Source organism: Ornithorhynchus anatinus, chromosome 19, assembly GCF_004115215.2.
Source record: "Ornithorhynchus anatinus isolate Pmale09 chromosome 19, mOrnAna1.pri.v4, whole genome shotgun sequence".
NCBI lineage: Eukaryota > Metazoa > Chordata > Mammalia > Monotremata > Ornithorhynchidae > Ornithorhynchus > Ornithorhynchus anatinus.
The window spans coordinates 34855786-34877488 of NC_041746.1; the positions used below are offsets into that span (position 1 = coordinate 34855786).

A 21703-nucleotide genomic window follows, 5' to 3' on the forward strand; every position below is an offset into this window, starting at 1 on the left:
TGGGCACAGGAGATGCCAAACCTCTGCTGTTATTGCATTCTGGGCCTTATCAGAAAATGCTCCCTATCAGAGGTGCCAGCCTTTCCTGGTGAGTGTGGGGGCAAAAGGGGAACAAGTATTGTCGAAGAGGGGGACACGCTTCGGGGGGTGGGGGGAGGGAAAAGAGAAAAGAGGTCCGAAAGCCACTGTTCTGGGCCGTTCCAGTCCCGATTACCAACTCTCAAATCTGGTCAGAGCTGCGGTCAGTGAGGATGGTAGTCCAACTGAGAGAGAGCTCTGGGGCCAAAGCCCTCTATGGGCTGGCATCTGGAACTCAAATCTTTCCCTGGGATCCAAGTCCATAACCACTTCCTGTCCAGGCTAAAGAAAATGAAGAATGAACTATTCTGCAACCCCCTTTTTTTTAAAAAAAAACACGCATGTATCATGTAGATGATGCATGCCGAACTATCATCTAATTTCGGTCTCATAACGTAATGAACGGTAAAAGATTCCTTTGGGCGAACAGCTATTTTGAAATAGTTCAAATGCCCAGTTAAGGTGCATTCACTAAAAGAGAACCATTATCCAACCACCGCTGATTATCAGCTTAAGGTCCATTTAAGATTGAGAAATGATTTCCTCCTGAATTAGTTGGTTTTTTTTTTTTTTTAAAAACGATACTTCTCCGAGGGAAGCATTGTGTTTAGTGAGGGTTTGGGTGGACGGGCCTTGCTTTTTAGGCAGGCTCGGGGAGTCCCGGCTCACAAGTCTGCTGAAGTAGCGGGCCGGCACTCCGTTCGCCGGGCGGGGGGCTCGGAGGGGGTCCCGGGGACGTGGTCACCTCCCCGTCCTGGTGACCTGAGAGCCGTCGGTGGGTCTCAGAGCCCAGTTTGGGGCTGGAGAGGCTTCTTTCCCGCAGCGTCCGGGCCCGGGGCCTACCTGCGGGGGACGGGGGGGACGGGTCGGGGCGGAGCGGGCCCGGCCTCCGCAGAGCCTCCCCTACCCCCCCCTCATCCATCCACCCACCCACCCGACCGCAAATTTGGACTTCCTCGGGGGCGAGGACCGACTTCAGCCTTCTAAGGCCGCGCCTTTCCTGAAGTTATTGGGCGGGTGGGGGCGGGGGGAGGAGGGGGTCGGGGAGGAGGAGCCGGCCCCGCCCTCTTCTCCCCTCCTCCCCCCGTCCCCGTCCCCGTCCCCGTCGGTCTGTCTGTCGGTCGGCGGGTCCCTCCCCGGGGCGGGGCCGGGCCGCTGTCAGCTTAGGTTGAGGCCCCCCTGCGTGTGTCTATAACTTTGTGTTGCTGCCGCCGCGGCCGCTGGTTGGTAGGAAGAGGAATGTGGAAGAAGAAGGCGGCGTTGTCGGCGTTGTCGGGGAGGGTGGCAGCCGGCGGGCAGTTGGGCGGGCGGGGAGCGGGCGGGGAGCGGCCGGCAGCCGGCGGCCCTCGGTAGGCCGACCCCTGGCGCGCCCGGCTCGCAGGACCTGCGGGTCTTCGCCTTCTCCGCCGCCCCCCGGGAGGGAAGCCGCTGAGGTAGGAGGCGCGGGAGGCGTGCAGCCGCCCCGGCCCTCGCCCCCCGCCCCCGCCCCGGCCCCGGCCCCGGCCCGCCCGCCTCTGCCTCACTGGCGGCCGGTCCTCCTCTCCCCCCTCTCCTCCGTCCCCCGCCCCCCCTCCTCCGCTCCCCTTGACGGTCTCTTTCTCCGCGTCTTTTGCCAGGGTTCCCGGAGGATCTGAGCGAAGGGAAACGGCTGTCAAGATGGCAGCAGTAGGAGCAGCGTCGGAGGCGGCGGCGGCCAGGAGGTTATGAACGTGTCGATCCTGGATCCCCTCGCGACCTCGGGGAGAGTTTGGAGGTGCCCGGCCTGTGGGAGCCGGGGCTTGGAGCTCCCTTCCCGGGGGACCAGCGGGGACGGCACGAAAACCTCCCGACACAAGCTCAGGGTGGATTCCTTAGCGCCGCTCGGCGCGCTGCGAAACGCCGTCTCCGTCGTCGCCGCCACCACCACCACCTTCTCCTCCTCCATTCCCTCCTCCTCCTCCTCCTCCTTCTCCGCTCCCTCCCTCTCGTCGCCCTTCGCCCCGGCAGCGACGAGGGCTGGAATGAAATCGGATGCACGTTAACCCTCCCTCGGCTCCGGCGCGGAAAAGGGCGGGGGGGGGGGAGATAAAAAGTCCTCCAGCCAATTCCGGAGCCCGACGTCGACCTGCAGAAGCGCCGAGGGTCGGGTGACTGGCGACCCGACGGATCCGGCGTGATCTCTGCCGGTGGGGGGGCGGGGGCCCGGGCCCGGGGGGAGGAGGAAGAGCGGAGGACGCCCCCGACTTTTCCTCCTGCCACCGGAGCGCTTTGGCGGCCGCGCGGAGCGAAAGATAAACAAACGCGCACGCAGGCAGAAGCCCAGAGACACACGGGCAGGCAGACCCACAGGACGGGCGAGCGGGCGAACGGGCGAGGAGCTGCACCCCTCCCGACTTTAAAGGGCCATCCCACCCCCGCCGCCGCCTCCTCCTCCTCCTCCTCCTCCTCCTCCGCTCGCCTTCCCCCTCCCCCCTCCCCCCGCCCCGGGGCCGTGCTCCGCCCCGCCCGGCCCCGCCCCCGCTGTGCCCCCTCCCACCTTGGCCCGGCGAGGCCCCGGAGAGCCTGCACATCTGGCCCAGCTGGGGGAGGGGCTGCCCCCTCCGGACCTCATCCTGCCCCTCGCCGCCGCCCCCGCCGCTGAGGAATCGGGACGCTCGGACTGGGCCGAGGATGCCCGCGCCCCGGGCTTGCTAAGGGGCTAGTCGGAGCCAAGCGGAGGAGGACCGGACGGGACGGGAGAGGAGAGCGGCGGCGGCGGCGTCCGGGACCTGTCGATCCGGTGGGGGCCGAGCGTCCCTCCGTCCCCCTCCGCGTCCCGTCCCCCACCGCCGCAGCCCTTGGGGCCGGCGGGCAGGATGGCGGCGGCTCCGTCCCCCCCGGCCCCGCCGTCCCCGCTGGACGTGGAGCTGGACCCGGACTTCGAGCCCCAGAGCCGGCCGCGCTCGTGTACGTGGCCGCTGCAGAGGCCCGAGCTGCAGGCCAGCCCGGCCAAGCCCTCCGGGGAGGCCGCCGCCGCCGCCGGCTCCATGATCCCCGAGGAGGAGGACGACGACGACGACGAGGCCGGCGGGCCCGGGGGCTGCGGGGGCTCCGGGGGCGCGGGCGGCGGCCTGGCGCTGCTCCCCGACGGGGCGGCCCGGCTGGCGGCCTCCGGGGCGCAGGACGGGCCCGGGCCGCCCCCGCCGCCCCCAACGGCCGGGCTGGGCCCGGGGCAGACGCCGGCGCCGCTCCAGCAGTTGCAGCAACAGCCGCCGCCGCCGCCGCAGCCGCCGGCGGGGACCGGGACCGGGACCGGGACGGGGGCGTCCGGGCAGCCGAGGAAGTGCTCGTCCCGCAGGAACGCCTGGGGGAACCTGTCCTACGCCGACCTCATCACCCGCGCTATAGAGAGCTCCCCGGACAAGCGCCTCACCCTCTCCCAGATCTACGACTGGATGGTGCGCAGCGTGCCTTACTTCAAGGATAAAGGCGACAGCAACAGCTCCGCAGGCTGGAAGGTGCGGCCCGGGGGGCGCGCGGGGGGCGCCCGGGGGGCGTGCGGGGCCTTGCCAGCCTCTCCCGGGCGCGCGGTGTCTGGGACGGGACGGGACGGGCCGGGACGGGCCGGGCCGGGCCGGGCCGGGCCGGGGGGGCGGGGGCTCGGCTCCCTGTCCGAGCCGAGGGGAGGTGCGGGGCGGCAGGGCGGGTGGAGGAGGAGGAGGAGGAGGAGGCGGTGTTGGGTCGGTGCCCCGTCTAGGGCGTTGTGCTGGGTCCGGGCAGCGGCGCCGGTCGGGGGAACCGCTGGTCCGGCCGGACCCCGGTTTACGTCGGGGGCGGGCAGTGGGGTTGGGGCCCGGGCGCACAGGGCCCAAGTCCAGCCGGGAACGGCCCCTCCCGCGGACTCCTGCTCCGCGGTGCCAATTACCGTGCGGCGCCGCCCTGGGCCGGGCCCGGCCGGGCCGACCCATAGTCACCCTTCCTCCCGGCCCTTCCCGGCCCCTCCACCCCCCACCCCGGGGCCTGCAGCCCCTGCAGCCGCCCGCCGCCGGATGGCTAGGGCAGCAGCGTGGCTTAGGGGCGAGAACCTGGGCTTGGGAGTCAGAGGTCTTGGGTTCGAATTCCGACCCCGCCGCCGGTCAGCTGGGTGACTTTGGGCAAGTCACTTAACTTCTCTGGGCCTCCTATACCTCATGTGTAAAAAGACTGTGAGCCCTACGTGGGACAACCTGATGACGTTGTATCTACCCCAGCGCTTGGCACATAGTAAGCGCTTAACAAATACCAACATTATTATTATTCTTATTCTCTGTGCCTCAGTTACCTCCTCCGTCAAATGGGGATGAAGACTGTGAGCCCCCCCGTGGGACAACCTGATTACCTTGTATTTACCCCAGCGCTTTGAACAGTGCTTGGCCCATAGTTAGCGCTTAACGAGTACCAACATTATTATGCTTATTAGTGCGGGAGGGGCCGGGAGCGGGGGGCGGGGCCAGCCAAACCCGGGCCCCGCCCCCCCCACTCCCCCATCCCCCCACCCCCCGGGCTTGGGGCACATGGTGGGGGAGGGGCGGGTCCGGTGACGTCACCGGTGACGCGGCGGCCGCTGTCGGTCGGGGCTCCGCCGAGGATCCCCGTCGGGCCGGACCGGGGCCCGGGGGACGGGGGGGGGGGCTCCCGCGACCCCAGTCGGCCCGCCTCTCTACTCCTTCGCCATCTGCTAACGTTGGCACTACACATTTTGAATGGGATAAAGTCTGACATCTTCGCAAAACGCTTCGAGTTGCCGGCTGTTAGTGCCAGTTGCAGAGGAGGGGAGGCTGGAGTGGGATGGGCCCTCAGTTTCTGAGGGACTGGTATTAGTCGTTAAAAGAACTGCAGAAGGTCTGCCGTCCCCGGCCTCCTTATATTTGGTGTGGAGAAAAGAGCTTAGGTCATGTAAGAAACAGATGAGCTGGGAGTTCGATAAGCAAGGAGCCTTCTCAAATAAGAAACCCTTTTGCGTGCGTTTCGGCTCTGGACTTGATCTCTGTTATTTGAAACATTACTACTAATGAGGGATTTTTTTTTCTCCTTCCAAATGCAGAGTTAGGGGAAAGAGTGTCGAGTTGTGTTTGTCGAGATTTGTAAAAAGGGTAGCTTGAAGTCATTGGGAACTTCCACCGTACAGGCTAGTGAGCGTGCAGTCGTCAGTCGCACAATAGTATCCTCGATTTACACCAGACTTGTATCGATGAAGGTGATGTTCCCAAATTGATCCTGGCCGAGCCCCGGATTTTCACAGTTTAGAGTGACAGTAATTGCCACGGCCAATCTTTTGTCTTCTGGTTTCAGTTTTCCTTCCTGCTAGCTCATGTATCTCTCTGAAGAGTTATGAAACATCCTCTAGGCTGAAGCGGCAGAGGGTTAAGTATGCCTAATATAGAGAGGCAGATTGCTGACCATTTATATTTGTAGTCTTCTGTTGACTGCATTTCTCTGCTTCGCTAACTGGAAACCAAGGCTAATGTACCACATGAAAACTTTGATCCTTGGAGGTTCTGGGGATATAATTTAGTTCAAAAGTTTCTCTGAGAGGGACCGTCATCAAAAGATGCGGACGTGCAAGAACTACCAAACTTGTTACCTTTGATGGGTAGGCGAGCCCTTTGAAAGTGGGGGGCAGGGTCTTTAGCATTCCTGTGACTAACAGCCTTGCATGGCTTGTTGGGACCCACAGGGGAGGAGGCCAGGGAGGCCAGGAGCGGGGAGGTTGAGAGCTTTGTGACCCACTTCTGGTGGCCAAGTCTCTCCTGCATTTGATGGGTAAGAAGCCCTGGAAGAGGAGTAATAGTATTTCTGTCAGTCACTGGAGGGGGTTACACATCAGCCGTGCTGCTCACAGTCGGTGACCCCGCTGGGCCCAGCGCAGGTGTTCCCTCCGTGAACGGATCGATGGCACGCCAGACGCTCCGGTGCGCCTGTTCCGGACAGCTCCCGCTGGATCCCATTCCTCGCTGCCTGGTCAGAGGGGTTTCCTCTCTGGCGGTGGGCTCCCAGGAGGGGCCGATGTGAGTCGAGGTGGGTTTGCCGAAGGCACTTGCCCTCGATCTGCTAGGCACCCTTCGGACCGTTTTAAACCGTGCCAGTTCCGTCCTGACCCAGAATGGGAGCCCCCCAACCCACCCTCTCGTGCCTGTCGTTCGGGTCGTCTTTGGTGTCTGCATCTTCCCCAGCTGCACGGCTGCCCCAGAGAAATGGGGTGAGATCATCGTCATCCCAGGCCGGCCGCGGTTTGCACTCACCCTGGCAAGGTTGTGCCAGCTCTTGTTCTCCCTCTGCTCTCAAGTGGTAGCTCAAGCAGAGAGAGGCCGCCCAGGCCATCTGAAGATTGTCTCGGGCCCTGACCCCTCTTGCTAAAATGCTTGTTTTGTAACTTCCTCCAGAAGTACCCGTCAGTGATTCTCAACTCACGTCCTTCCCCTTCTCCCCAGCCCAATGCCATCCTCGCTTTTCCTCTTTCTCAAGCGTGGCCTGGGCCCGAAAAAGGGACATGCTGGAGCTTTGACGCTCGCACCTGCCCACTATGAGCCGACACGTGGCGCTTTCCAAAGGACGACCAAGTGGGCGCCTCCTGTCACCTCTTTGTCGCATCTGTCTCCTTGGTGGAAGTTAAAGTGCCGCCTCAGTAGAATTATTTTTAGGAGATTTTTAGGAAGGTTCTATTTTAGGAAAGTGACACCCTGAAAGAACATTATGTAACTGAACCTTTTATACTCTTTGTAATTCCCACTTGAAAGCTAAAGCTGTTTCCACTTGGGAAATGTGGACGTGTGTTCCAGAGGCGAGCTCTTCCCTCGAAGGTCTTGAAAAATGTCCCATCTGAGGAGCCGGGAAAAAGCCCGTAGTGGATTCGGCCTTCAGCTCCCAGTTCCTCCGGTGGGCCGTCCATTACACTGGGGGCCTCGATCGGGGATTCCTCTGCTCCAGGGTTATTCTGGGGAACCAGGAGGGGGCTGGGCCCTGAGGGGTTGTCTGCTCATGGCTCTTCTCCGTCGCTCTCTTTAGTGCCCCCTTGACCGTGGCCTAGTGCAATGGCCCACAGTGATAAGTCACTTGAAAATTTCAAAATGTGGTGAGCCACAGGGACATTTTGCAAGCCCTGAACCTGAAAGCCGGTTGCCTTTCTTGTACAGTGTGGGCATGCGCTCTGTCTAGTGGCTGACACCTCTGGATCATCACAGCCTGGGATTGGTCCCACGAGGGAGCAAGGGGTTGGACTCTACACCAGCTTCCAATCCAGTAGTCTCCGGCGGCCACCTGAGCCGACCGTTCCACAGGGGTCGGGCCAATGGGTGCCTTAGGCGTAGGTCCAGCCGGGATTGGAAGTACCAAGGCAAACTCAGGGGATCTCCTCCACACCTACCTGCTCCTGGGGCAGAGGGAGAGAGGAGCCCAGCTTGACCCCAGGAGAGGGGCCCAGCCAGGTGTGGCCAAGGGTCTGAGTCCTTGACTTGTAGAGGAGCCGGACTGGTCTGTGATTGGGCTCGGGCGGCTTGAATGGGCTGGGAGCCTCCTAGGAGCTGCCCCCACCTCCACGCTCCCAGGGGAACATGGTGCTGTGACGTCCCTTACACCTGGTGCCTGGTCCTGGGCAGCACTTTGTTCTAGGTTCTTGCTGTTGGCCATTGGTGCCGCGAGCGACGTCCAGCATCAGTAAGGCAGTGATATCATCACTTCTTGTTGGCGCTTGCCTGTGCAGTGGCCCAGGCAGGAGTCCATAAAGACCATTCCAACTGCAGCTGAATGCCGTGGAGCATAGAGCAGAGCGTAGAGCTCCCAACGGCTCAGTTTGGTTTCAGTCTTCAGGACTGTTTGCTCTCACAGGGTCCGGTCTCCGAGGCACTCTTTGCCTCTCTTGTGGGTGAAGGTAACCAGGAAGACTCCGTCACCTGACTGTTCTCTCTGGGCGTGCCTTAGGCCCAGGTGTCTTCAGCTATCCCCAGCAGGGGCCGGCCCAGCCCCCGGGGGGAGCCGGCCGATCCTTGTCGGAGCTTTCCGGTGGCCCGAAAGCACAGCCGGCATAGGGAGTTGACAAGCCCGCATGAGATTTCTCCTCATTTTCCTAGCCCAATAAAACAGTCAAGGTGAAAATCTAGGAGAGATCCCCTATAATGCTCATTGGATTTTGAAATACGAAAGCAGGTTTGATTTGTCGGGGGTGTCTAGAAACTCAAAGGATGAGGTTGAGGGCGTTCACACGAGGAATCAAGGTGTGGTTCTCCTCCTGTTCAGAAGGCCGCGTCCTTAGCCTCCTCACTCCTCCGCCTCCTCGGTGGCTGGTCCAGCCCGACACCAGCCTGGAGAGCAGATTGGTCGGTGAGCAGGCCGCCCGCTCCTTTCATCGTCTTCGTCACCTCTTCCCTCCATCAATCCCAGTCTTCCTGGGCAAAAGTACATCCCAGCGCACTTGCCCTTGCCCATGTCAAAGTCTCCCTTCTCCTCTTTCAGAAGCAGCGGCAGGAAATTCTGAAATTCCCCCCAGCAGGAGTTGTGTGCGAGTGAATGGGTGTGTAACTGAGAGTGTATGTGGACTCCCATCATTGGGACTGTGCTCCTTCAGTTACTCTGATCCCTGCCCTGAGGGGCAGCCGGGTAGCTCCTGGCGTCTCTGGCCGGCGCTCTTCCTCCTGCCCCCACGGTTTGAAAATGGTAATAATTATCATCATACTAGTAATAGTGGTATTTTGTTAGGCACCTACAGTACGTACCATACTAAGTGCTGGGGCAAATACAAGATCATCAGGTTGGACACAGTCCCATTCTCACATGGGGCTCTCAGTCTAAGTGGGGGAGAACAGGTGTTTTATTCCCATTTGACTGATGAGGAAACTGAGGCACAGGGCCAAGGTCACACGGTAGGCAAGTGGTGGAACCAAGATTGAAAGCCGGGTCCCCTGCCTGCCAGGCCTGTGCTCTTTTCACTAGGCCGCACCACTTCTCTTTCCACTTGACTCCCCCACTAGAGCCTAAGCCGCTTGGGAACAGGGTGCATGGGTCTTGCTTTCAGCATGTTCCCAAGTGCTTAATGTCGTACATAGTGCCCAGTCAGTACCCTTGCTGCTGCTGCTGCTGCTGCTGCTGCTGCTGCTACTGCTACTGGTGTAGCCCCGGCCCGCCGTTCCTGCATTGAACCCGGGGCTCCGTAGCTCCATGGAGCTCCAGGTGTTTTTCTTTCCCTGCTGGGTAATGGGGATGAGGGCACCCCAGGGCTCCACGCCCAAGGACCCCAGGGAACAGGGCCAAGAAACAGGAGGTGAAGTTCTGGAGGTGATGAGTGGAGGCTCAACTGCCATCTAGAGATTGGCCATGGAAGGCAAGGGGTTGGGCTGGGGACCACCAAGACGGTAGAGTCAAGTGACCAGAGCTGGTGCTAGTGAAGGAGCAGGTGATGGCGTCCGGCCCCACCGAAGGCCCCCGCGCCCCCCTCCCCCCACCCCAGCTGGGTTTAAAGCTGTCTATTTTGCCCCCTGCTGGCAGTATCGAAAACAGCATGCAAAGTGTGAAGTGTGATGTGTGGCCGGGAGAAGCTCTAGCTCTACTTTTGTCCCTTTTCCAACCAGCCTTTCCATTGCCTTGCCTCTGGTGTGCCGGCCCGTTGCTCAGGAGAGAAGCTGACAGGCCCAACCTCTTCAGATGCTCTATGGCTTAGAGCCTGTGGCTATTTCTGAGTGGGGCTCCATTACCACCCCGAATGGCCAAGGGAGTGGGGAAAAATGAGTGGGGAGGGTGAGGAAAAGAAAGACGGCTTAGCATTAGCCCAGGGGCCGTATTGGCAAAGGCCTAAGTGTGAGTGCATTTCCGGGTTTACATTCCCTCAACGACAGCCCAGCACAGCACGTGCATGCAGCCAGAACCCCTCCCGGCGGAAGTGATCAGGAGAGGAGGATGCCCGAGGATTCGGGAGCACCAGGGAGGAGGCAGCCACGGATGTGGAGGACCCGCCCCAAGCTGCCCGCGTGGCCAGGCCACAGTAGGTCAGATATGTTTGCAGAGCTTGGATAGGAGAGATGCTTCTGGGGTCTGAGGCAAAAGGGCAGGATTGATCATTTCTCTCAGATCAGGTTCCCCAGATGGGCACGTTCCCCATCCTCTGAGAGCGAGGGTGATACTCTATAAACCGTGTGCAGCTGCTTCCTTTTATGGGAGTTAGGGTCAGGTGTCGCTGGCAAAGCCGCCGACTGAGATAGCGATTATCTGGCCGGTTCAGGCCTCGAGCCTGCTCTTGTCTTAGCCACACAGATGACCAATGATTCGCCTCCGTGCTGCAGGGGTTTGGCTCAGATGAACCACGTCTTTCCCCCAGTGCCTGAACAGTACCCCAGGGGCCGTCTTTTGCATCTGAGCCCTCTTTGAGGGGAAAATTTGGTTAATGCTTTTCCCTTTGGGCTTCTGGGGCCTAGAGTTCACTATGGGTGAATGTTCCCATATACATTAGTTGTAAGGGCCGAGGCCCCTCTTTCAAAGTTCAGTATTACTTAGTGCCCCGCCAATTAGGGTATGCATGAGGAGTGGGAAGAGTAGTCTGCCAGACAGGTTGACAGTTCTAGGTCTGTGTGAGGAGGAGAAGGAGGAGGAGGAGGAGGAGGAGGAATGAGCTGGTCGGGCTGACCATCCAGGATCTGTGTGGGGAAGAGGAGTGAGCTGGAAAGGCTAATCATGCTGGGTTTGTGTGAAGAGGAGGAAGAGCACATTGGACTGGCTGATGGATGTGTTGATGGGCTTCGGGGCCAAGCGATAGAGACACGCATGTGGGCCGACGGTATGGGGTTCGAGGGAAGCGATACCCCATTTGGAGAGTAAGGGTTCAAACACAAATGACTTGGGTGGGTCGAGATGAGCCTTTTCTGGTGTGTCGCGCCGCATAGCAACAGTGCCCTGGGATGAGTAAGCAAGTAGCCTGTTCTCACCAGCCTCGGGCCCAGACTTCCTCCACCTGTGGGTCCCTCAACACAGGACCCAGGAAGGTGAATGTCAGGGAATTTGGAGAGCCCCTTGAGCTGGCAGTAGTGCGGAGGCCCCCTGGACAGGCCTGGCAGCCAGGGCTGCCTGAGGGAGAAAGAGGTGGACGCAGCTTCTAGCCCTGGGTGTGGAAATTCCTTTGATGACACTGCAGAGGTGACTCACTCTCCTTGACTTGGAGTCGCACCCAGAGCATCGATACCAGCGTTGGCCGGCCACCTTCCTGTGGGGCTCTATGTCAGGGGGCAGGTCCGGAGGGATCTTCCCTGCCCCTCCCCACCTGCTTGTGGAGAGCACAGGCGTGTCCGGGGGGAGGATGGTGGACAGATACCAGATTTGAGGTCCAAGAATTGTGCGATCCCTGTCTTAACCCTTGGCGCGGGAGGAAGCCCTTGAGGTAACCCGGGTTTCAGGAAGCTGGTCTTCCAGAGCAGCGGGCAGGCCGGCATCTCTGGGTTTTTTCAGCCGCAGGAGCGGGTTGGACCATACTCGCTGGCACAGGTGCGTTGTGTGCCAATTTTGTGGATTCTTTTCGGCACCGATGGACCCTTCCCTGGTCCTCCCAGATCCAAGGGCTGAGAAGTCAAGAGAAGAACTTGAAATCTAGGTCAGTGGGGCAGGCCCCTGGGGGAGGGGTCGTGCAGGCTGAGCTTCTAAGCTGGCTGATTCCCAAGGCAACAAAGATCCCTCCCTCAGGGGGGCCAGAGTGGTCGACACAGGGAGGTGAGCCACCGTCTGCCTGCCTGTGCCCACCCCCAAGGCTGGCTCCAGACCCGGGGTACGGAAGGCCCTCAATGTGGGTCGGGACTCAGTATTCGATCTTCGGTACTCGGTATTCAGGGCTGTATTAGGTAATGTAATCATAGGGTGTAGGAGGCGCTGTCTGTGCCAAGCACCGAGCTAAGTGCTGGAGTAGAAGCAGCGTGGCTCAGTGGATGGAACACCGGCCTGGGAGTTGGAAGGACCTGGGTTACTAATCCCGCCTCCACCACGTGTCTGCTGTGAGACCTTGGGCAAATCACTTTACTTCTCTGGGTCTCAGTTACCTCATCTGTAAAATGGGGATTAAGAACGGGAGCCCCAACCTGTCCAACCTGATTAACTTGTATCTACCCTAGTGCTTAGAACAGTGCTTGGCACATAGTGCTTAATGAGTGCCATAATTATTATTAGTAGTAGTATTAGTAGAGATACAAGATCGTTGGATGAGACACAGTGTCTGCCCCGCATGGGATCACGGACACAGAGGGAGGGAGAGCAGGGATCTTATTCCCATTTTACAGAGGAGGAAGCCTGAGGCTCAAGGGAATTGTGACTTGGCAGGCCAGTGGCAGGGAGCTGGGACTAGAAGGCGGGTCTTTGGTTCCGGCTCCACTCTGGTTCTCTACCAGGGGCCCTGCCGCCTCCCTAGAGGCATGCCCGTGCCTCCCGTTGCTAGTCGGGCCACCGTGGGCCACAGCTTCAGTTGCACGAGCTGGGAAGATGGCAGTAGGAGCCTTTTTCCTGCCACCTGCCCCCTTTGCCCACCATGTGTTGCTGCATGGGTTCTCCCCGATCTCGAGAGGCCGATGGCCCTGGGCGACTTCAGGCCTTCGGGAGGCTTTTGGAGCAGAACAGTTGCTTTCTGGCCGAAACCAGCCCTGTTGGCCGGAAACAAGCCTTGCCCCATAGGGCGGACTGACCCTTGATCGCTGAGCAATCCTGGACCTATCTGTCATCCGCAGACAAGCTCGTGACCTTTCTGGAGAAAGGGTGGGAGCCTGGCAGTGTCCCGGGCCAGACGGCAGCGTGAATGCCCTGATGATGATAACCTTGGAGGAACCGGGCTGGTGCCACCCGATAACGCCCTCCTGTTCCGGCCGGGGAAGCTGGAGAGAGGGGCGGCCGCTCGGGTCCTTGGGGCGGTTCTCGGTTTGGGAGACTGGGGCATCAGCCTGGCAATGGGATACTGCGACCCCTTTTTAACCTGTGAGTCCAGGACCCTGCCAGGGAAAAGGAAGAATTGGGAGGCTGCGATCAACGGGCCAGAGAATTTGGCCCCCAAAATGCGTTGCAGGACGCTTACAGGTGTTTGGGACCTGAAGTGGGTTTTCCTGCCCACTATCTTGAATTCTCCGGGTAGTCGTTTCAGTTCTCCATTGCTCTTTACATGTGCAGCCTGTGATCCTGTTCAAAAACAAATATTGAAACAGGACTAATCATAGTATTTTTTAAAGACAGTGGGCCAAGCACTGTGCTAAGCACTGGGGTAGGCTCGGTCACTACCCAATGAAGCAGCGTGGCGCAGTGGAAAGAGCACGGGCTTTGGAGTCAGGGCTCATGAGTTCGAATCCCAGCTCTGCCACTTGTCAGCTGTGTGACTGTGGGCAAGTCACTTAACTTCTCTGTGCCTCAGTTCCCTCATCTGTAAAATGGGGATTAAGACTGTGAGCCCTACGTGGGACAACCTGATTCCCCTGTGTTTACCCCAGCGCTTAGAACAGTGCTCTGCACATAGTAAGCACTTAACAAATACCAACGTTATTATTATTATTATTACCCCACATAGGACTCACAGTCTAAGGAGGAGGGAGAATGGGTATCTTATGTCCATTTTTCAGCTGAGGAAACTGAGGCATAAAGAAGTTAGCGACTTGTCCCCAGTCACCCAGCAGGTGTGGGTAGGAAATGTATCTGCCAAGTCTGTTAGAGTGTAGTCTTCCAAGCACTTAGAACAGTGCTCTGCACACATGAAGCGTGCAATAAATAGGATTGGTTAGTTGACTGATTGAAATGACTGAGCTGGGATTAGAACCCGGTCCTTCTTACTCCCATTCCAGTGTTTACTCGGTGCTGCTGCTTATCAGATATCTTCTCTGTCTATTCTTTCTTCCTTCTGAGGCGTCCCTCAGCTCCGCACCCCCAAGGGAGTGGTGTCTGGCTCCCCTAGGGAGGGTTTTCCAGTGTCCTCTTGGAACCCGTTTCTCTGTGGGAGTCATGTGAACAAGCCTTCAGAAGAAATGGGGTGGGTGTACTTTAGACCAGGCACTGCTGTGATTCTATCAGACCTTCATTTCAGCGTACTTAATTCCAGGCTCCCCTAAGCTTGTAAGTGTGAGAGCGAACCAAATCCTGGTCGAGCAGCTCTCCCAGACCAAGCAGCTTTCCTTGATTCTGCCTTGAAACCAGCCCAACTCACTCCATCCCGGGAGCGGCGTTGCTCGGCTCCGATGACTGTGCTTCGTTTTATCAAGTCGGGCCAGCCGGCTGAGCTCGCCCTGACGGAGATTTGAGGGAGTCTGGCTGCATCTGTCCAGCAGGGAAATCAGGTGTTTGCCTGGTGGCAGAAGAGGGGTGGGGTGGGGGCGGACATTACCCACAGTTGGCCTCTCAGGGAGAACTTGCGTTCATACTTCGGAGTTTAGTTGACCCCGGAAATGAGAACAGTAATAATTGTTATTATGGTATCTGTGAAGCGCTTACTATGTGCCAAAATAATCAGATTGAATACAGCCCTTGTCCCACGTGAGGCTCAGCCTAAGAGGAAGAACTGGTATTTTTATCCCTATTTTACAGATGAGGAACTTGAGGCCCAGAGATGTTAAGTGGTTTGTCCAAGGTAGCGAAGCTGGCAAGTGACAGAGCTGAGACTAGAACCCAGGACTCTGACTTCTAGTTCTGAGTTCTTCCCGCTAGGCTATGCCGAACTCATCCATGGGCCCAAGGCCTAAAATTAGGAAAGAGGAAGTCAGGCCATCAATTACTGGTATTTACTGAGTAACTCCTCAGTGCTCAGTATTATGTTAAGCACTTGGGATGTTACAGCAAGAGCAAGATGTTCCCCACCTCTAGGGCATATAGTGTAATGGGGAGAAGAGGCAAGGCATATTTGCAAATAGTGAAGCGGGGGTGGAGGGTGGGGGGGAGGTGAGAACTAGGATAAAGCAGGAAGCAGTTCCACTACGTCAGGACGAAGCACCAACAAGTAACTGAATGTAGAGATGAAATTTAAAGAAAAATATCCATATGTTCACTAGTGCAGAGGCCTGGAGTTAGGTACACAAGGGCTAACTGAGGGTGTGTTGTGGACTGATGTGACCAGGGTGTGGTGATTTAATCAAGGAAGGCTTCCTGGAGGAGGTAGGATAGTAGACAACTCTGGAGATGGGGAGAGCTGTAGCTGTCCTCCCCGGTGCATGCTCCCCCACCCCCCAGCTTGGGTACCGATGGTGTGGGGGCAGGGATGGAGCAGAAAATGTAGCCTGGAAAGAGTCTCGGGCCCTTGGCTGGGTTGGGGGCAGGCAGGCAGGCCACGGTTGAGCCTGGGCCAACTGCCCTAGTTTCCCTGACCAGCCACACCTGCTCCAGAGAGATGCAGCATGGCCATCCTGATTCCTGGACCCACGACCACCCACCATCACCCCATAACCACCCCCCAGCCATGCCACAGACATCTGCTCAGAACTTTAATCAGCCAGGAGTGGGGAGGGGCATCTTTATCTCTCATTTCTAATATTCTTCTTGTAAAGTGGACTGCTGTCTAGAAGAGGCATTGGGTGAGGGCAGCGCTTTCCGATTATCGCCACTTGCTCCGCTGCTCTGTGCTGGTCCCAATTAACTTATGTTGAAGTTTCCAGGAATTCACAGGAAGAGATGTGGCTGTTTCAAATCATCACACAAGACATGTAAACTGAGATCTGTGAACTTCCCATTCCTCTTTTGTGCCACTCAATCTGCTAGTTTAGAGGTTTCACTGTCCTCTGGGCTTCCAAACCAGCCATGGGCATGCCCAGTTTCCTCCATCTCAACCCAGGGGCCCAAGCCCTAACTATGTGGCCTCCTTCACCCTTGACCTCACAGGCATGGACGCCTGAGCTGCAGCGATGAACTGAAAGGTCCCAGAGTTGCAGTGGACTCTCTGCTCCGAAAGGTGGTAACGGCCTTACCGAGCGCCTGGCGAGTGTGATGCCCTGTACCCAGCGCTTGGGAAAGTACAACAGGCAAGCAGGGCTCTTTCCCTGCCTCTAATGGAGGAGGCAGACTTGGAAATGTTCACAAGCAGAGGAACCACAGCTTTGACAGGCTGTTGGCCACGGGGCCGGGGGAGAGTGGAACGGGCAGATGGCCCGTCGAGCTCGCCCCAGAAGAGCTGCGGGGACCTTGGGCACTGGGATGTGGGGCTGGCTTTTATTAGGGAGCACCAGACACTGTCTCTTTCTGTCTGTTTCTTTGTCTTTTTAAGCTCTCTGTCTTTTCCTCTCTCACTCTCTCGTTCTCTCTCTCTCTCTCTCTCCCCCTCACCCCCATTCTCTCTGTCTCCTTTTCTATACTGGTTGTGGTTTGAACCAGGAGTTGCTTGGAGTCAGCCTGGAGGTATGTGGAGCATGTGAGAGAAGAATAAGCGATCCAAAGTGGTTGTGGGGAATGACAGGATCAAGAAGCCCCCAAAGCTCAAGGCAGAGTTAGGACTGGACCCAGACTGGTGGGTGGGCCCAGGGGAAATGCCCTCTTGGACCAAATCTTGGACCAGTTTCAGATCTCAGAGCCAGTCTTATTGCCTGTTGTTATTGATGAACCTGTGGTCCAGTACAGAGAACCTTGTGCTCTGCCTTACCAAACGTGACTGGTGGCTGGGGAATATAAATAGTCCGAGGAACACCATGTTGGCCGTCAACACTAGGTCATTTCAGGCCTTCTCAGCAGGTGCTTCATGATCTGTCCCCACCCGTAGCATTCTGAAATTGGGTCTGCGTGCCAGGGTGGCAGGGTGGGGTGAGTGGACAGAATGGGGCGGGCACAGGAACAGGGGCAGTCAATCAGAGCACCGTACAGAGCTCTTGGGAGAGTACAGTAGCATTAGTAGATGTGATCCTGCCCTTATAGAGCATGCACTCTGGTGGGGAAGACAGAAACTTCCAGTTAGGAGGAAGAAGGAAAAGGGGATATTTATCTGTGTTAATGCCTGTTAGATTATAAACTTCTTGTGGGTAGGGATTGTTTTTACTTAGACTATTGTATGGTACCCAATAAGCACTCAATAAATACCACTGATAGATTGACTGTGAGCCAGACTGGAGAACTGTGGGTGGAACTATCTCCTCTCCCGCTTCCCCCCATCCCCTCCACACCCAGTCACTTGTCTGCTGCCCTTTCGCCTTGTGATGACTCCAGTGGGGCCCACCTGTGGCTGACTCTGAACAGGAAGTCAGTTTCTTGAGGCTCTGGTGACGTGCAGAGGGGTGACCTGCAGCTAGAAGATACCCGTGGGCAGTTGTTTCACTGCAGTGTGTGGGCAGGGGGATTGTCCTGCAAACCCTGCAACCAGCTGTGCCTGCCCACCATGTTAGAGTTGAACTTCCAGGTGGCAGGCGAGGGTTGCCACAGAGTCCAGAACCAACCAGCATGGCTGGGTTGTAGGTGAGCTCTTCTTTCCATCATTGCTCCCATCCTTCAGTAGTGTTTATTGAGCGCCTACTGAGTGCAAAGCAATGTTCCTCTCTCTTGCATAAACTCCTGGAGGAAGGGCAGAAGTTCATTCATTCATTCAATAGTATTTATTGAGTGCTTACTATGTGCAGAGCACTGTACTAAGCACTTGGAATGTACAATTCGGCAACAGAGACAATCCTGCCCATTGACGGGCTTAAAGTCTAAGCGGGGGAGACACATGGAGAAAAACAAGACAACTTAATCAGGAAGTTGGCAAAGACAGGGCTGTACCCCCAGAAGGGACAGTGAAATCCCACTCTCTTCCCTTCTCATCTCCCGCTCCCCAAGGATGAGAAGAAGGTGAAATCTGGAAAGGAAGAAATTCTGAGTTTGATCTCCTGTTCCTCTTAGAGCCAGAAGAAAACATGGTAAATTGCCAACTTGCAGTTGTGACCTGAGAGAGTGAGAGAATTAGTAATAATGCTTTGTTTTTTGATAGTGCCTTTCTTGCAAAGAACTCTTTTTCTTCCAGAGTTCAGAGTTATTAATGGTTTCCTTCCTGCTGCATTTGGAGCTTAGTTGCAGTTTTAATGTAACAATCAGAGATCCCATCAGTTTGGGGTAAGAGAGGAAGAGTGAAGAAATAGGAAACTTCACCCAAGTTCATTAATTATTTTGTCACAGTCAACGTTTAATAAGAAACTAACTGTGCAGGGGTGTAGTTACGAGAAACATAGTCGGATGGGTATTTCTCATCCGCATCACAAATGAGAAACGTCCCCACTTTTCTGAGACTTATAATCAAAATAAAAAAGATTTAGCCAGAACTTATTTTCAGCTAGCAGAAACAAAGTAATTCCTATGTTCACAAGAGAAGCAAGGAGATAAAATGTAGGAGGAAGAGGCTGAGGTTCAGCAGCAGGCAGGAGGAGGCAGCTGGTGGAATGAAGGAAAAAGACTGAAATATTTTGTTCTGGTAAACCAGGGAAAGTCTTGCAGATCACATCCAACTTTCAGTAAGAAATGTTGCTGCCAGTGAAATGTTTATTATGTTGCCCCATAACGTTTCAAGGTCTGAACCGAATTTAAAAATGCCCAGTTCATGGCCTTACTGATTCCCATAGGTCATCCCCTCCCTCCTTAATGGACCCCGTCCTCTGAGCCTCCAGGCTGGGGAGCCCCCACTTCCCGGGGCCTCTGGTCACTGCTGCCTGCTCACTGGCTCTGGGCCAGATTGGGGGCTGAGACCAGCAGATCCTCCAGAGGACCAGAGTTCTGAGGTGGGATGGGAGCCCAGGCAAAGAGCAAAGTCTGGGGAGGAGGGGGGTGGGGGGTGTGTGTGTGTGTGTGTGTGTGTGTGTGTGTGTGTTTATCTCTAGTGTCTATGTTTCCCTCCTCCCGCCCCCATCTCCCAAAGTGTAAGCGTGGGTGTTCATCTGGCAGCTGTGGGCCCAGCCTAGTCCCATGGCTGGTTTGCCCAAGAAGCTGACAAAACCTATTTTCTCCTCCTAGCGGTGGGGTGATTGTGCTGTAGTTTTGGGTGAGAGTAAAAACCTTCTGGAGCAGGAAGTTCAACTCTCTGATCAGAAGTGTGTCAGCTCCTCTGCTCTGCCCCTCCCTCCGGTTTCCCCCTTGGGTTAAGAAGAGAAGTGCAGATGGCTCCAGGGGAGCGGAGAGAAGAGTGGGGCCGGGGCCGAGCTGGTGGCCTTTGTTGAGTTTGCCTGGGCTCGAGGCTGCAGCCTGCATTTGGGAACCCTCTGACGCACAGTTTCATAACTGAAAGTCTGGAATTCTCTTTCAGCTATCACAGCCTGCCTGGGACCCAGCGCGTGTGCGCATGCACACACACACACACACACACACACACACACACACACACACACACACATTGTTTACTTCCTCTGAAAATGCTGGGACATTCAGTCCTAAGACGGGTGATGTACATGCACCAACGCTGCCAGAAGATTTATCTGTCAATCCTATCTTTTCTCTCCAGTCTTGGAAAGTGATTAATCTGCGACACACACTTTGTTCTTCGAGTGCAGTGTTTTATTCTGCAATCGGGTGTAGTTTTACTGGAGTCTAGTACAGACTTGCAGACTCATTTCCATGCCGTTTCCCCAGGCCGACGTGGGCTGTGGTATTCTATGTAGCTCGCTGTTGGAGAAAGCGAAGGAGGGGGAGGAGCCTGAGGGAGGGTCCCCCTGGAGCCAAGTTTGGCTTTTGGGCTGCCCCCTTTGCCCACTGTGTGTGGTAGCAGGGATAGGGCTCTGGAGCTGCACAATACTGTTGATGTTGTCCCTTTTCTTTTAAATGGAAAAGTTCTCATTCATAAAAGCATGTCAGGGTTGTTTACTCTAGATTTGGCATAAATTGAGGATCTATGCAGGAGCGTAAAAAATCAAAACCAAACCACAATGAATCATTTTATATACTAAGCGTGTACCAGGTGCCAAGCTCTGTGCTTAAGCACTGGGCACAATAATAGAATAATGAGAATGGACACAGTCCCCCCCAGAGTTCCCCAAGGCCTCAGTCTGAGGTGGGGAGAGATAGGGAGAGAGCAAGCACAGATTCCTTATTCCCATTTTACACATGAGGAAACTGAGGCCCAGAGTGAGGCCAGGTTGCACAGCAGACCAGTGGCAGAAATGGGCCTAGAACCTGGGGCTCCCGACTCCAGCCGTGACCTCTTGCCCTCGTGTTCCCAGGATACACCTGGAAGCACCCATGCCCAAGCCTATTCTCAGGGTGCAGATGCACCCCTGCCAAAGCCTTCCCAGGATGTGGATGCACCCCTGCCCTAACATTTGTCCTGTGTGAACAGAACTTCACTCTCCAGGTTGCCCAGAGCATACTGAGGCCTGACTTAGAGGAGGGGAAAGACAGGGAAAGAGAGCTAGGAAGGGCATTATATTCACTACAGCACTTAATCCTAGTAAAACTTCATTTAGACAACATCAATGTTAAGATAAAATCTGAAATGCAAATTCAGGCAAAGTTAGAGATGTAAATATTGCACCTGGTTGAAGACTTTTAACTTTGAGCTCCTGACTTTATATTAAGTTTTGTTGTGCTCATTCCCAAAGTGGATAGAAGGAAGGAGGAGATTGTGGCTAGGAGAGGGAAAGGGGTTATTTGTTGAAACTAAGTGGCCAAAACATCAAGGCAGAGCCTAGCCAGTGAGTCCCCAGAAGAGCTGAAAGCAGGAAGAAAGGACATTGACCTCCAATTTATTGAAACCTTCTCTCTGAGATCTCATGTTTATATGTATACGGAATTTATTTCTAAGCAGTACTGTGTGCTAAACACTGGGGCAGACACCAAGTTATGAACTCAGACTGCATCCCTGCCACATACGGGGCTCAATTCTATCTCACCCCCATTTTACAGAAGGAGAAGCCGAGGCTCGGAAAGGTTCAAAGTGACTTGCCCGAGGTCCCACGGCAGCCAGTGGAGGAACTGGGACTGAAACCCGGGTCTCCTGATTTCCAGTTCTGTGCGCTATGCGCTTAATTTTTTTTAATGTCGACTACTCTAGTTGTAAATAATTTGGTTCATCTCCCCTGTTGTGAAGCATTGTGGCCTAATGGAAAGAGCATGGGCCTGGGAGTCAGAGGACCTGGGTTCTAATCCCAGTTCTGCCACTTGCCTGCTGTGCAAAATGATTTTTCTGCTTGGGAAAATCATTTAACTTCTCTGTGCCTAACCTGTAAAGTGGGGATTCAACAATAATTGTTCTCCCTCTTCTCTAGACCATGAGCCTCATGTGGGAACAGGGACTGTGTCTGACCTGTTTAACTTGTACTTAACCCAGTGCTCAGTGTGGTGCTTGGCAGGTAGTAAGCATTTATGAAGTGCTATTATTATTATTAGTAGTAGTAGTAGTAGTAGTAGTAGCAGCAGCAGAGTGTAAGCTTTTTACGGGCAGGGAACTTGTCACTTCTTTATTGTGGACATCCCATGTGCTTTGTACAGTGGGCACTCAATAGTATTAATTGACTGCTTACTTTGTGCAGAACACTGTACTAAGTATCTAGGAGAATACACTGGAGTTAGATACCATCCCTGCCCTCAGTGAGCACAGTGGGGGAGACATACTAAAATGAATTACAAGCAGAGGAAAGCAACAGACTAAAGATATGAATATATGGCTTTGGTGGTGAGGGAGGGGTGGGTAGTAGCAATTATAAATGATACTACTATCAATCCATGCAGACAGAAAGCAGAGTAAGCTCTTGGGAGAATACAATGCCACAGA

General features: G+C 55.9%; 1 protein-coding gene across 1 annotated transcript in view; it reads left to right on the forward strand.

The window, feature by feature from the left end:
- The first annotated feature begins 2568 nt into the window (after positions 1 to 2568).
- FOXO3 (forkhead box O3) overlaps positions 2569 to 21703 on the forward strand; it is an 87175-nt gene continuing 68040 nt past the window's right edge. Inside the window, exon 1 of the mRNA XM_001511115.4 lies at positions 2569 to 3554. Coding sequence (XP_001511165.3) covers positions 2913 to 3554 — 642 coding nt within the window. The 5' untranslated portion in view covers positions 2569 to 2912. The remainder of the gene's footprint in view (positions 3555 to 21703) is intronic.